Consider the following 15,963-nt stretch of genomic DNA (forward strand, 5'->3'; position numbering starts at 1 on the left):
CAGCTGTCTACTATGAAGAATAAGGTACCTGACCAGGTGTAGTACTGAAGTCTTCAAGAGAGCTTTGAACAAGTTCCTGAAGGGGTCCCAGATGTGCCCCCTATTCTGTGTGCATCTGCATCTCAGGCAGCTGACAGCAATAGCACACTGACCCAGTTACCTCTAGAGGGAAGCAATAAAAAAAAAAAAAGGAGTCAGATTTCCAATTTGGCCTTGATGATGGACATCTAAATGAAGACAAGACAAGAGGACTGGCCCCAGAAGCAAATTTCTCGAGGTGCAATCACCTTACACTGTCACCTTGATCTAGCCTTACCCAGGCAACCACATGATATCTCGTCCTGCGGGTCAATCCCATGGCTGTTGCCATACCTGTGAGCCCTGGGTCTTCTGCACGAGACCAAAGGTATCTCTTAGACCTACGATTACTTTAACTGACTGCCAATGGACTGAGCCCCCACCCCCCATTTCTTATTTTTTTTCTAACAACAATAATACAGATTTCACAAGGCTACCAGGCAACAGAATTAGGAAAAAAATCTGACCCATCAACACAATTCAAGAAATGAAAAAGTAGTTGACCAGTCACAACTGGGAAATGATATCTAAACTTGCCTGACAGACCATATAAACTACACGGTGAAAAAAGTGCAAATATCTAAAATCACTGTTCAATGAAAAGGGGCATGAAAAGTGTTTATATGAACAATGAAAAATTACTACACAGAAGTAATCCATAACAAAGTCAAAGTATCAACACTTTCAGTTGACACATTTTTTTCTTTAGATTGAAACTGAACCAATAAGAACAATCTTATTACTATACTGCTACAGCCTTCATTTTACAGTTTTCATCTTGGGTTAAGCATCATGTATCATTTAAAGATAATATGGAGAGCATTCGTGATAGCACATGAAGCAGGTGGGTTGTGCATAAAACCTACTATGCAATAAGTCAGTATTTTACTTTGACTGAAATCCATATTATGACACTTGACATACAAGATACAAGCAAAGAGAAAATTCTACATGTAGTAAATGTAATGTACATCTCAAGAACCACAGCACATTCTTAAATTATTGAATGATACATCTACTAAAATGGCACAGCTCACTGGCTGAATTTAAATATATATGTTGTGTATGTGTCTTATTCACCATCATACATGGTCATGGATTACGTGTAGGACTTGTGATCGACAGCTATTACCTTCCCGGACAAGAGATGAGCTCATATATGATCAATCTAATCATTGTTTGTGTGTGCACGTGCACATGTGTACGTATTTTTGTGTCTGTGTGCGTGAAATAAAACATTAAACACTCACGAGGTCTTCCTGAAGATCCAAAGACGGTATTTTGGCCTGTGCCATTGGAGCATCATTCACCATTGTTTCATCAGCCTTCTCTTTTGCAGGCGTTCCATCACTGCTCTCTGCCACTTGCAAAGCTTTGTAATCGTATACCTTCCATACTAAAACTAGAACTAGTAGCAAGATCAGGATCCGTATGAGGCGTCCTCCACCCATGTCCATCGTTTAGTCCTCACTGACTGAGTACAAGCACCACTGACAAGCTCCACCAGCTGTCAAGTATCGTCTGCTCTCGCCGAGCGGGATATCAACAATTGTTGCATTCATGTAGAATATTTTTCCATGTTTGAAGAATAATCTTAGAATGATACTAATGTTTAAAATAAAAGCAATTAAATTTTCTATAATTTTACTGTTAATCTAATCATAATCAACGCGAGGAAAACATTTCCTTTTTTACTATTTTAGTTTTGATTTTGAGCGCTAAATTCAAACGCACCTTCGTGATGTGAAAATATCACATTTGCACTTCAGGGGAAAGTACCGCTTGAGTCATAACTTCCATGGGGGGTTAAACTTGAAATATACTATTATTTTCTCATTTGTAAATCCGTTCATGTATTGCTTAGTATATGTTAATTTCGAGAACGTTAGCTTTTCCTGACAGTTTAAATACGTAAAATTATGAATGTCATTTTCTTTAAAGAAGTAAACCACGGATATTTCTCATATATCTAAATACTTTTCTAACCCTTAGAATTAAGTTAATTTATTCTACAAGGTATTGTGATATTTTGTGAGGGTTTCTTGTCAGCAGTGATAATCATAATCATTCATTTTTGCCAATCCAATCGTAGGAATTACATGAATGCGCCTGAGGATACATCTACGTGTATGGCATATTTTGTTTTCTCTTGAAATGGTTTAAAATGCCTTGAAACTTAATTTTTTGCATGATAGATTGCTTGAATAATAAATTTTGTAGTCATGTGAGTGTCGACAATTACTTTTTTCATAATGTTTTCTTAGATGGCCGCAATAAGATAAAAACAGTGTTGTTATATGACAATTATTGTGGATAATTAATAACCGATAAGAAAAAATGGCAAACTATCGAAAATATAATGGCAGCAAGAAGAGTTTGTTGCATAGGACTGGTGTCTTCTCCAGATATGGAATAAGTAAACAGGAAAATCATAATATTAGGCTTAGCAAAAAGACATATTCAGCGTTCAGAAGACTACAAATCATATACGATAAAACTGTTATACTTTATACGAAATAATATAACATAATTACTTAGGAATTAATGTATCCACTCTCTGCCAATGAAGTAAAAAACAATATACAAGAAACCCATGTCAGACTAATTTCGTTTCAGTGTTCGACAAACGTCAGTCAGTAATACATCGGATAAACTTCGAATTGAACCACGGTCCAGTAAAATGACACATTGAATGTATGAGAATTGTGCCCTAAGACAGCTAAATCTAATATGATCCCAGCTTACTAAAAAAAAATTAGAAACTTACCAATAGACAAATAAGACAGTCACATTAGAGAGAAACTATAACCTAGAAATGGAAACTACAAAATATGAAAATAACTATGAAACAAAACAGTGAAATGCCAACCAAAACATCAACAAGATAAAAAAAAATCCACATGAGAAGAGCAACAACTTAATTCCATTTCCGCTCCTTTGTCGCTTCTATAGTTGTGGGTTCGAAACCCACACTTCTTTCCAACTCCCTAGAGCTGTGGTTCTTAACCTTTTTTGGCAGCGACCCAAAATTTTGCACAAATCAAGCATCGCGACCCAAGCCTACATAGATATACATTGAAATTTCAAAACACTTCAAATAAATTTTCTGCTTTGGAGTTTTTATTTAATCATGGTCAGCTTAGAATCCTAAAACTAGGCATCATGTATTTTAATTATTACAGTATATAATTATAATATATTTGTAGTGGGAAAATAATTATTTTCTGCAAACCCCTAGCGACCCAATAAAATGGCTTGGCGACCCAAATTTGGGTCGCGACCCAGGGGTTAAGAACCACTGCCCTAGAGTGTACCTACCTCAATAGTCCAAGTGCATAATAGGGCGAAGGTTACGGCTTCACCCGCACTTTGGACCTCCCTACCGTAAGCTCCTCGCCTTTAACTCCTGTCAAACAGGCCTCGTACGGGAGATCAAAGTTCAGTTTACACAATGATTGTTGAACCAGGGGACTGATTTACATATTTGTTAATCTTATTTATATAATCACATCTATATATTTATTAATTTATATATTTTTTCATTTATTTTTCCTACAATGTATATTTATGCCGAAACGTGTTCTGTATGTATTGAACAATCGTACTTTAAATCAGTCTGTATAATCAATAGTGATATAATACAATACTCACCAATCAAGTTTTATCATAAACAAGCCGCGGGCTTCGCCCTTCCCGGCTTTGCCGGGGGCTTGGCTGCGTAAACAGCGCTCCGCGCTCTAATCCCACGATAGGGATCCCGTGCTGGGGATCCCGTGTTGGGGTTCCGCCCCGAGGCCGAACCCAAGAGACATTTTTCCTGGTCAGTTCAAGGGAACATGGCGACCACTGAGGACTTATTGCCTTGGAGGACTTATTACCTTAGATGACTTATTACCTTGGAGGACTTATTACCTTTGAGGATTTATTACCTTTGAGGATTTATTACCTTGGAGGATTTACAACCTCGTAGGACTTGCAACTTCAGAGGACTTGCACCCTCGTAGGACTTACAACCTCGGAGGACTTACAGCCTCGAAGGGTTTACAACTTCGGAGGACCTGCACCCTCGGAGGACTGGCACCCTCGGAGGACTGGCACCCTCGGAGGACTTGCACCCTGGGAGGACTTGCACCCTCGGAGGATTTGCACCCTGGGAGGACTTGCACCCTCGAAGGACTTGCACCCTCGGAGAACTTACAGCCTCGAAAGGCTTACTGCCTCGGAGAACTTACGACCTCGGAGGACTTACAGACCCCCCTCTCGAAGACATGTAACATTTTTGAAATGTGTCACCCTTGAAATGGTTTAATTTTTATTAGTAGTATATATAATATTAATCATCAAAATTCGCAAACACAATAGCAAATGTACTCGTACCTCCAACCTACATTTGAATAACGACAATATGGCTTCCGTTGCAGACATCTAGCTGTCCCCTGTAACAACATATCGCACAGGATGATGATCTACACATGTGCGAATTAGGCTTACAGAGAGGTGTCCGCAGATTGCCACGCCGACTGAGCACTTGAAGAGTTTTAACACAATCGACGAAACCACCCTGGACCGCGGAGACTTATCTTTTATATTATATTAGATATTTTGTTTATTGCCTATTAGAAAATGTTAACATTATTATCACCATTTCATTTTTTATCATATGTTGAATTAAGTCTACAGCAGTGTTCAATTTGTATGAAGTACTCTCAATATTCTTTAAGAGAGAGTTTAATTTGAAGGCCAGGGTATTGGTAGATTCCCCAAGGTACATGTTGCTTTACTCGAGACGTCTTTTGACCCAATTTGGGGGCATCATCAGGATTTACAATACCACAACAATAGAAAGATGCATAAAGAAGGAATTGAATGTGGAGTGCGATGGGTGGGATTTTTGTATCCACGAAGAATCCTTGGGAGAGGATTTATGACGTACCGACTCACTGCGTTCCATCGAGTTGCTTGAAGCTTGCTGGGAAGATTTCCTCATCGATGTGAATGAAACTTCAGGTGGTAGCTGGATAATGATGGAAGGTTTATCCAGACGAATAGAAACTGGTTCTGCCATCCTTAATATTTTTCTGTCTTATTCCCGATACAGAACAGATATTTGCATTTCTAACTGCTGCATGTCTGGTGAAGGGGTTCCATGGGTGTTTTTGGTGTGACGAAGGATAGCTCTACCATGTAAATATGCTGCCATCCTTATAGACAAGGTGATATATATATATACATATACACACATATATATATATGTATATATATATATATATATATATATATATATGTTGTTGAAGATGGAGAAAGATGTCATGGGTCTAGTTCCGAGATTCTAAGTTTATTGCTGACCGGTTTCACTCTATGCTTCACAGAGGAATGTGTGTGTGTGTGTGTATATATATATATATATATACACACACACATATATATATATGTATATATAATATTATATATATATATATATATATATATATATATATATTAGCAAGCTCCAACCGCAAGGACTCGAACCTTTGCATTAACGACTGCATTTAATGAAGCAAAGGCGATGGCGTTGGGCTACCCGGAGCATTTTGCATTTAGTAAAAAAGACCTGGATTACAACTAAATAGTTCCTCGACGGCATTAGTCTAGCTCAGTGTCTATTCTACTTCACCGAGTCTTTATTATGGCGAGCCATCCAACAAGTTGTGTATCATTGTGACAAATGGATTAACAAGTTCCACCGCAGGAACTCGAACCTTTGCATTGCAGCATTATCGTTTGCTTATAATGAAGCAAAGGTGATGGTGTTGAGCTCCACGGAACAGAGTTATTCAAGACTGTGGACTTTATGCTGGTAGCTCAAAAGGGTGTAACTCAGTGCTACCGCCTTTGCTTCATAATAAACGTTCGCTAATACACAGGTTCGAGTTCTTATGGTGGAGCTTGTTAATCCATTTGTCACAATGAAACACACGCACGCTACGGCGGTCCCAGGGCTGATATCATTTCAGTATCGCTGCGCTGCGAGTCGTTACTCCAGCTCCCGTGGGTGGGGAGTTGTGTGTGTGTGTGTGTGTACGTGTAAGGTCATAGCATTACCCATAGATCAGTAATATATGAGCTCTGAGCCCTCTTCCGGGAGGGAAATAGCTGTCAATCACGAGTCCAAGACTATGGTGAATCACACAGACGCAAGAAAGGGACGGGTGGGATAATTGTGCGTTCCTAGGTCTACAAAGACCTTTTTGTAAAATCCCTAAAAAAAAAAAAAAAAAAAAAAAAAAGATACATATATTAAGACAACTGGAAACCATAGGAGGGATACAAGGAAAACTACTGAAATGGGTGGAGGACTTTTTGCATGAAAGAAAAATGAGAGTAGTGCTCAGAGATAAGAATTCTACTTGGGAGGAAGTAATTAGTGGAGTTCCACAAGGATCAGTATTGGCTCCAATAATGTTTGCTTTCTATGTGAATGACATAGACGAGGATGTGGAATATTACATGAACTTTGCAGATGATGCAAAATTGTTAATGAAAATGAGTACTGAAACGGACTTTGACTCAACAGAGAGATCTAAACAGGGATTGGGAATGGAGTCAGAAGTGGGAAGTAGACTTCAACATAAAGAAATGTAGCATAATGGAAATCGGAGAAAGTAAAAAGGGACATCAAAATAATATAAAAGTAGTGAAAAAGAAGTAACGAGAGTGGGATCTGAAAAAAGACCTGGGATCGAGTGATCACCACAAAAGTTGTCCCCTGACAAGCATATAATCAAAATTGTTGGCGAAACCTATAACTTAAGATCAATAAAAGTGGCTTTTACTTGGACGAAGAAATGGTAAAAATAATATTAGTCACACTGATGAAAAAATACAGAAAGAATAGGCCCAATTAAAAACGATGAAAATGTCATGACAGAATCGGAGGAGAAAATGTGTGAGGACTTTAACTATTTTCTATCGGTGTTTACTAATGAGAGGTTATATAAGGTACCTGACTGCGATCCGTTTTTCAGTGGGGATAAAGAAAGTAGACTATCTAATATCAGCATTAGTAAAGTAGTAGTCAAGTAGATTGAAAGTCTTAATGCTACAAAATTTCCAAGCGTGCTTAAGGAATGTAAATTTGAAATCTGCGACCAGTTAATTTATATATTTAATAAATCGGTAGACACTGGTTTTGTGCCTACTGCTTGGGGGCAAGCAAACGTTATTCTTGTTTAGAAGGGAGATAAATCGTCTATATGCAAGTACAGGCCAATCAATTTGACATCGGTTATAGGTCAAATGCTTGAATCAATAAGGTCTTTAAAATTCTAAAGTGAATTGGCAGCATCATAAGGTACAAAATTTTCACATTGAATGAGAATCAGACAAGAAACAATAGTCTCAAACTGTCGAGAAATAGATTTAATTAGGATGTGGGTAGAAATAACTTTGCCAACCGTGTAGTTGATGAATAGAATAAACTTCCTGCAGAGGCAGTGCAATGTAGTTCAGTTCGAAGCTTTAAGAATCATTTAGATAAACACCTAACCAAAATGCTGTAATGACTATAATTTTTATATATGTTTATTTGTTTTGTTATCATTTGTCGATTTGTTTATTATCATTTGCTTGATTCTCATTTATTATTAGTTATATGTCAATTTATAATTATTTACTATTTACCTGTTTTTTTTTTAACTATACATATGCATTTATGTATTTTATTCATTATTTGCATTATTACAGTTTTTATTTATTCATTTATTTATTTATCATTATTATGATTTTTTCGCATCCGACCTAGATATGGACCAAAAGGCCTCCTGTCGGCATGCTCCGCCTTTGTAATCCTTTGAGGCTTAGGCACCTTAACTTACACTCTCTGGAAAGATGCATAGTGCGGGGTGATCTAATAGAGGTGTTCAAGTGGATCAAAGGCTTTAACAAAGGTGATGCAAACAAGGTCATCATATTAAAACAACAGGGCAGGACTCGCAGTAATGGATTTAAACTGGGCAAATTTAGATTTAAGAAGGAAATAGGCAAGAATTGGTTTACTAATAGGGTGGCCAATGAATGTAATAGACTTAGTAACCAAGTAGTGAACACTGAAACTATCAGTTGTTTTAAGAATCAGTTAGACTAATTTATGGATGGGGATGACGGGTGGTGATAGATATGGAGCTGCCTAGTGTAGGCCTTATGGTCTCTTGCAGTCTCCTTCATTCTTTTGTTCTTATGTTCTTATACAGGTTCCACAGAGAAAACATTCCCACACCAGACAAGAACCACACTGGCACACCTGTACTCAGGACACCAACTGTCATTGAAACCATGCTACTACGGAATAGGTCTGGTTATGGATTCAAACTGCCTTTGATACAACCATCACACAGAAGAGACAGAACACTGCATACTACAATGCTCCACACTGACAATACTGAGACAACCACAATATCTCTTGTTCAAATAATTTATGAACCCACCCAAAGGCTGTTACCAGTTTCCTGGAGGATGTAGGTCTTTACAAGAGACCAGGGTCAACGGATTAATGCAGCAACACAACACTTTCCTTTACAGACAGTTCTTGGCAGAATCAATTGACCCAGCACAACCATGAGTTCTATGGGTGTCCCTTTATTGAGGTTTGTCCAAGATAGTTTATGCCTGTTACCAGGTATCAGAAGGTGCCAAAATCAATCACTCAATCTGGTCTCTTACAGAAGACCTCCTAAGGTGCTAAGATGGGAGAGACAATCAACGAGTGTTTGTTGCATATAAGGTGGGTGTATGATTTGACTTGACCACACCCTTATGAAAGAGAAAAGGCCTTTTTGTATATGTATGTACTGGATATCAGGGTTAGTTGGCCTAGGATATAAGATGGAAGGAAAACAAATGCATGTTGGATGGGTATGGGATATGTGGGAGTGGGTGCACAACTGTCTTGTTTACCTCCCTCATAAGGAGAAAGAAGCCCTTGGTATACAGATAGATAGATGTACCAGATATTAAGGTTTGTTGACATAGGATATAAAATGGAGAGGAAACAAATGGATGTTGGATGGATATGGGATGCATGGATGGCTGGCTACCTCTCTGGTATAGGGGAAGTTGCCGTAATGATTATAATTTATTTTATATTATTTGTTTTTGTTTATCATTTGTCTGTTTGATTCTCCTTTATTATTAGTTATATGGGGTGAAAGGGGCTTTACAAAAGAGAGGAATGTCTGTAGAGGAGGGATGGGAGAGGACAGAAGATAGGGGTGAATGGAGAAGGATTGTGTATAGATGAGCCTGTGATGCATGAGGGTGGGTGGGTGGGTGGGTGGGGGATGGGGTGTTAGGAAGTATGTATGAGAAAAAATTTAACGCAGCCCGAAGGGATTTCTCTGTCCTCTCCTTTCCTATGTGAGGGGACGGAGAGGGGGGGGTCGCCGAATTTATGAAGCGGCCTTGCTGTGGATGTGCTGTGTCTTGCGACACTGCTTCTTACCCAGGGCAGTGGACAGGATGCAGGGATGACCCGTCATCCAGGAGGTGCCAAGATAGGAAGGAGGGAGGAGGGTGGAGGGTAATGGAATATATGGGAAATGAAATAGGTGGGAGTGATTTCTATGGCTTTTTCTTTTTGGCTACCCCTCGTGTAAGGGGAGAAAAAGCTGTTGGTACATGTATATATCAATTTATTATTTACTATTTACCTGTGTGTTTATTATTTAACTATACCTATGCATTTATTTATTTTATTTGTTATTTACATTATTATAGTTTTTATTTATTAATTTATTATTATGATTTTTTTTTTTTGCATCTGACCTAGATATGAACCAAAAGGTCTCCTGTTGGCATGCTCCGCCTTTGTAATCCTTTGCCTTTTGGTATATATATACCAAAATCTACATAGATTATTGAAATTTATTTCTTCAACTGTACTTCCAGGTGGCACTGAGGGTTAAATTCAAACTAATAATCACTGAAGCAAATCTTTATTGAATGCTGTTCATCCAACTTGGACCACCCAAAACTAAGAACATAAATAAAGCAACAACAGAGGAATTTACAATCTGTAATGAAAAACATGAAACACTAACTTTCATCCAATAAATAGGTCTCACAAAGCCAGATGCAATCACCACAAAGAAGCTTTGTACTCAGGTTAAATTTCATAAGCAAGATCTTTCCGTCTACCACACACCGATCTACAACTTTGAACTTGAATAAACAATATTCTGTTAAACAACTTTTTTTCCATTAAAAGAGGCAGTACATGAAATGTATACATTCTGACATAGGTTTAAACACTACGCAACCCTTTACTTCAGTTTGGTTTTTATATGTCAAATTATATATGCTGCACCCTATGCATCACTGGACCCTCCCCAACTAGCTACCTTATTCTTGGTCATGGAGAGCACTAAACTGTATCCTGCCATGCAGTCATATTTTTCCAAATCAAGCCTGGAAAATATTGAACATGTTATTTGACCATGTCTGTAATCAACTACACACCATTCCATCACTATCATAGCTCCTTCCCTGTATATTACAATCACATACATATCATACTGTGAAATAAAGCATAACAGTGCTACATGGGCATATCAACAAGCAGTACTAGTCTGCATGTAGAATAGTTACCAGTTTGATCCAACTTTTAACACACAGTTTGACATCTGTCAACAGACTGACCAAAGTCACTGTTATACTTTTGAAATGAAGACATACTTTGTCCTTTCTGGAAAAATGGTGGTTACTAAAAATCTGTTTACAAATTACACAAAATTCAAATTCTGTCTCTCCTCTTCCACTGGCTAGGTTGCAATTAACACTACTATTTTTCAGTTTTCATTATAATGTGACTCTGAAATTACTTTTCATTGGACAAATGACTAAATTCTGTTGGAAAAGCAACTTAAGCACTTTTAAAATAAAACTTTTTTGATATCTTTCCCATTTCTCCTTCCCATATATCTAGTATAACATGCAAATCTTCAATGTAGATTTGGTGGGTGGGTGTGGGGGGGGGAAACGATAAAGTTGGCTAACAAGACGAGACAAACTAAAGGCCATCTTCTGTATCTTGATACAGAAGTCTTGAGAAAATGCTTAAATACACTTGACACAACCAAAGGAGACATAATGGGATTGATGCAAAAAATAGTCAGAGGATTACAATGACGGTACCCTTTTCTTCTTCCTACACCTTTAAGGGCACACAAGGCTCTAACAGCAAAAGGACAAAGCACACAAGTTATCTGTGGGGGAAGAAGACTAAAAACAATGACAGTAATGTTCATAGTCTTTTTTTTGTGTTTTCTGGTTTTGATATATTGTTCTTACTGTATTTAGGTGGGTAGGTGCAAGGGGAGGAGTATTACATTTCACAAGTCAAAGAGTCCAGTGCACTATACATGTATATTTAAGTTTATTCTGCCATTACAACATACCAAATAATTTCCTCTCCCTCCCTTGTCCTTCTCATGTGTAAAAACAGATCACATGTCAAGTGAAAACAGTCCACAATATTCAACAAGGTCTTATAGGCTTCTATGGACTGTTTTCAGTTACTTGTGATCCAGGCCGGCATGTCTACTGCTGGTCTCTATAAGGTTTCGGATTAAGGCTTATAGCATCTCCTTGCAGGTGCCAGGTAGGATGCAAGAAAGAAAGAAAGAAAGAAAGAAAGAAAAGAAAGGAAAGAAAAAAGAGAGAGAGAGAGAGAGTGAGAGAGAGAGAGAAAATAAGAATAAAGGAAAAGATGAAAAAAATAAAGATAAAACAGAAAAAGAAAGAAAAAGCTCATGAACTCCACTGTGCAGAGTACGTATTGCTGATTGCATTTCCACTGAGGATAAACATATGAACAAAAATTCACATCCTTTAAATGTCTGAAGCAAAATGATTTTGTAAGTTTAAAATCCAAAATAATATACATGGATAACGAGTTCTGACAGAACTTTTGACAAACTCAGCAGTGTAACAAATTAGCTACTATATACATGAGAGCATCTGCATCTACACATGGAAGAAATCAGATTGCCAAGTTCATTGCATAAAAATGCATACAATTAAAAAAAATCCAAGGTATTTGGCATGCTCCTCACATATACTTCTATCTCTATACCTAAGGCCCTAGTAGGACAAGTCTTATGAATATATTTGAACAATAAACTTCACAAATTGTTAACAAAATATACCTCTAACATTTTTACAAACATGGGTTGAATGTTTGGCAATTAATGAAGAAGGGATAGAAGAAATCATAACCCTAGAAAAATATTCATCTACGCATTAAGTGCAGTTATTTCTATATAAATATGATTGGCCCTATCTTAAAATGAATACGGTAACTTCTCTAAAATTCTTATATGAAAATCGGGTGTGATTAGACATTATAGTTAATTATGATTATGGATCCTTTGATGTCAAATCCATTGTGTTATTGATATACTACACAGCTCCTCTACTACTGTGCACTCCCAGCATCACTCAGTCTTCTGGGTCAGTACTAAAAACATCTTTTACTCAATGTGCAGCTGCTATGATACAAAAGATTACAAGTGATACACCACTGTCATCACATACGGACTAAATGGCACATTATTGACTGCTGCAATTCATTATATTCTTTCAAACCTCGACATTTATATGATGATAACCATACTTCTGGGAAATAGGCGAAAATACACCTTTGATTCAAACAACATGGAACAAGTTCCTGATTTAAGACACACCAATAACTCGTCCACTGGATAAACAATCTAATTTGTATGAAAGAGTTGACAAAAGTAACAACCATCAACCATTCAATACAACAGTAGCTGGGACAGTTAACAATTACGAAATACAACTTTTCATGAACTTCCACTTAGCAGCCATTTAGGAACCCTAGATTTAATATCCATTCTGAATTTAATCACTCTATGATTAAGATGCATGCTCATTTGTCTAATTTTCTAACAAAAACCCACTGCTTAATTTCACATGGTTGTTTTTAATTATTAGAACCGACATGACCATGTGATGATAACAAATAACTTCATACAAAATAGCAATTACCATTCACAATAATCATTTATTTTTTCTTTATTCTGGAAACCCCTGTGGTTCAGTACCACTACAAGGAAATAAGAATAATGCCAACAATCACAACCAAAGCTAATGGTTGACATCAAGCAGTAACAATCACTCTAATGGTTCACAGTGCATTATACACTAGTTTTCTTTATAAGTCACAGAGACAGTGCGGGTCCACTAGGTCTTCTAAACTGATTCACATAACATTTACAATGTCAGACTGCCACTTCAGGTGAACTAAACTAATGTAGCCACAGATAACTTGACCTTGTGCCAATGCCTTGCTTTATGTCCATCAAAATACTGTTCAAGACCCAGTTTGGCAGGCACAAAACCAAAATGCATAACCTGCTTATCAGTTATATAATGGGTATGAACAAATACGTCTTAATTAAGGTCATGTAATACCATGTTATTTCACTTCATCACTGGCTACAGACCAATTAAGCAATGACTACACTCCAGCTGTATAGCTATTATATGTATCAAGTATCCACACGCTGTTAACAATGCAATGGTGCTAAAGAAATGACTTAGAACATTTACCGTGCAGGGTAGAGAACATGATGGTACACCCAGTGGTACTGGTACCTCTTCAATATCTTGTACACCTGCAGGTTCATAATGCAAGGAACTCATACTGTGTTCCCATATTACTGTATCTAACCACAACAATATCCAAACGCAAAACTAAGGGAGACAAACGTTACATAATCCAACAACATTCTTGCTCTACTCCACTGATGATTTACCCTGATGGGGAAACTGGGTGGAAGGACCTATTCACCCTTGGGGCAAAGGCAAAGGAAATGAAACAAGCTTCATCAGAACTAACAATCAACATCTATATGTATACATGTATGTATATACTGTATACATATCATCTATGTGTATGTGTATATGTATGTGCATGTACATCTGTACAAATATGCATACATGAATGTATTTATATATGCACAAGAATATATATACCTGTATACATCATATAAGCAAAGGATCATCAATTATTAAAGCCATACCCCAAGAAAGAAATATAATTTTCCCATCACAGAGTATTTTGCCTCCTTAAACTTAGCTTACTGCGATACCATTCAATATTTGTCTACCCCATTTTCCCATTTTGTTGTCGGTTTCTGTCAGAAATAGGAATGTTTTATTTTTTACGATGGCATTCTTGTTTGTTCTTTTTCAATTTGACGAACAATTTTCAATGAAAATCAAAATGACACGATCAGTATAGCTGGATGATAAATAATATTTCTAAATAAATTCTGAATTCATAACTTGGAAAAATCTTGACGAAAACTAGCATACCAAAGCTTCACCCTGACTTGCATCAATATAAGTTGATTTTAATCACGGAGCTCTTTACATATCCTCCAATTTTTTCTTTACCATGATGGAGCTTAAAGGAGTAAACACTGTTGCTGTAATCTGTCATTTAGGAATCCAAAGTAGCCAGGCACATATATACGAGCAAAAAGTATGTAACCAAGGTACTTAACCTTATCTAATTACTTTCTGGGGGTGGCACAATTTGGATAACCTCTGTATATGAATGTATATCTATACTTCTGTATATATCTATATCTGTACTGTAAATGTATGTTTTATATGAACACTATATATATATGATTACTTTAAGTTTCAATATTGATGAACTACTTTTGAGTTCACTCATTATTGCAAAATTCACTGACACATTTTGGTTCATTGTATTGGTAACAACTAAAAATCTTTATTTCCTGTACACAACTTGAAAACAAATCTAACTTGCACCTTCAATCTACAATATCAACAATATACAATAAATTTTAGTCCCATAAGCTAGAAAAAATGTCAATAACTTGCCTTCCAGGCTTAAATCAATTGTCCCATAAAACATAGCTGACAGACCTAGCAAACTTTATGTAATATATAAAATGTTGGCAATTGCAACCTATATGATTGAAGAGCACAAACTTTCAACATGTCACCATAACTCTGTACAATCTGGTGACGAATACATGGTAATAATGATCATTTATTTGGTACTTTCTAAAACAGTCCATTATGAACATATGGCACAGAGATCCTATGGTACATGATATGACTCTTTACTTAATCAATATGATAGTAAAAAAGAAAGCCTACTCCTGATTGCCTATCACATCTATGTCATGGAGAAGACACAAAAGTATTCAGTGCTGAGATGTCCCTCAAATATCTTGCCTACTGGTCAACGTTTCCTATCACCCATGGTCCGACCACTTGCAAGGACAGTGGTTTAAAGTTAAATGTTAGTTGCCTATATATACTTCATCTTCTACTGCTTCTACAGCTGTTATATATATAATGCATTTCCAATGATGTCACTGCCATTGTATACTGTGCCCTCCACTGCAGACTACATAAAATCTCAGGTTGATCCAGGCTTGTAGTACCGGATGCCATTAATCTGAAAATATAATGAAAAAATTAATTTCATTCCATGAGATGTTGAAAAGATTTTGACATGTTTGGCCATATACTTACGCATAAATACAAATGACAAAAGAAGAAAAGAGCCAGAAATAGATTCATAAGTGTAAAAATGAACACTAGTTGTTTTGCTGATTTGAGAATTATACATAAATACATACATATACCAAGGCTTCTTCCCCCTTACAAGGGTGGTAGCCAAAAAGGGAAAGGCATAAAATCATTTCCACCCATTCCATCTCCGAATACACTCCACACCCCTCCACCCTCCCTCTTATCTGACCACCTCCTGGATGACAGGTCATCCCTGCACCTTGTCCACTGCCCTGGGTCAGAAGCAGTGTCGCAAGACACAGCACATCCACA

At 37.1% G+C, this 15,963-nt stretch overlaps 2 protein-coding genes across 4 annotated transcripts in view; both read right to left on the bottom strand.

The window, feature by feature from the left end:
• Nucleotides 1-1,605, bottom strand: part of LOC143027803 (gamma-interferon-inducible lysosomal thiol reductase-like) — a 110,459-nt gene extending 108,854 nt beyond the window's left edge. The window contains exon 1 of the mRNA XM_076189383.1: nt 1,329-1,605. Within this exon, the coding sequence (XP_076045498.1) occupies nt 1,329-1,535 (207 nt within the window). The 5' untranslated portion in view covers nt 1,536-1,605. The remainder of the gene's footprint in view (nt 1-1,328) is intronic.
• Nucleotides 1,606-10,030: 8,425 nt separating this feature from the next.
• Gdap2 (ganglioside induced differentiation associated protein 2) overlaps nt 10,031-15,963 on the bottom strand; it is a 229,150-nt gene continuing 223,217 nt past the window's right edge. For all 3 annotated transcript variants that reach the window (XM_076189385.1, XM_076189384.1, XM_076189386.1), the window contains one exon: nt 10,031-15,574. In XM_076189385.1, coding sequence (XP_076045500.1) covers nt 15,536-15,574 — 39 coding nt within the window. In that variant the 3' untranslated portion in view covers nt 10,031-15,535. The remainder of the gene's footprint in view (nt 15,575-15,963) is intronic.

This window comes from Oratosquilla oratoria, chromosome 8 (genome assembly GCF_046742065.1).
Source record: "Oratosquilla oratoria isolate Oo_2021 chromosome 8, ASM4674206v1, whole genome shotgun sequence".
NCBI lineage: Eukaryota > Metazoa > Arthropoda > Malacostraca > Stomatopoda > Squillidae > Oratosquilla > Oratosquilla oratoria.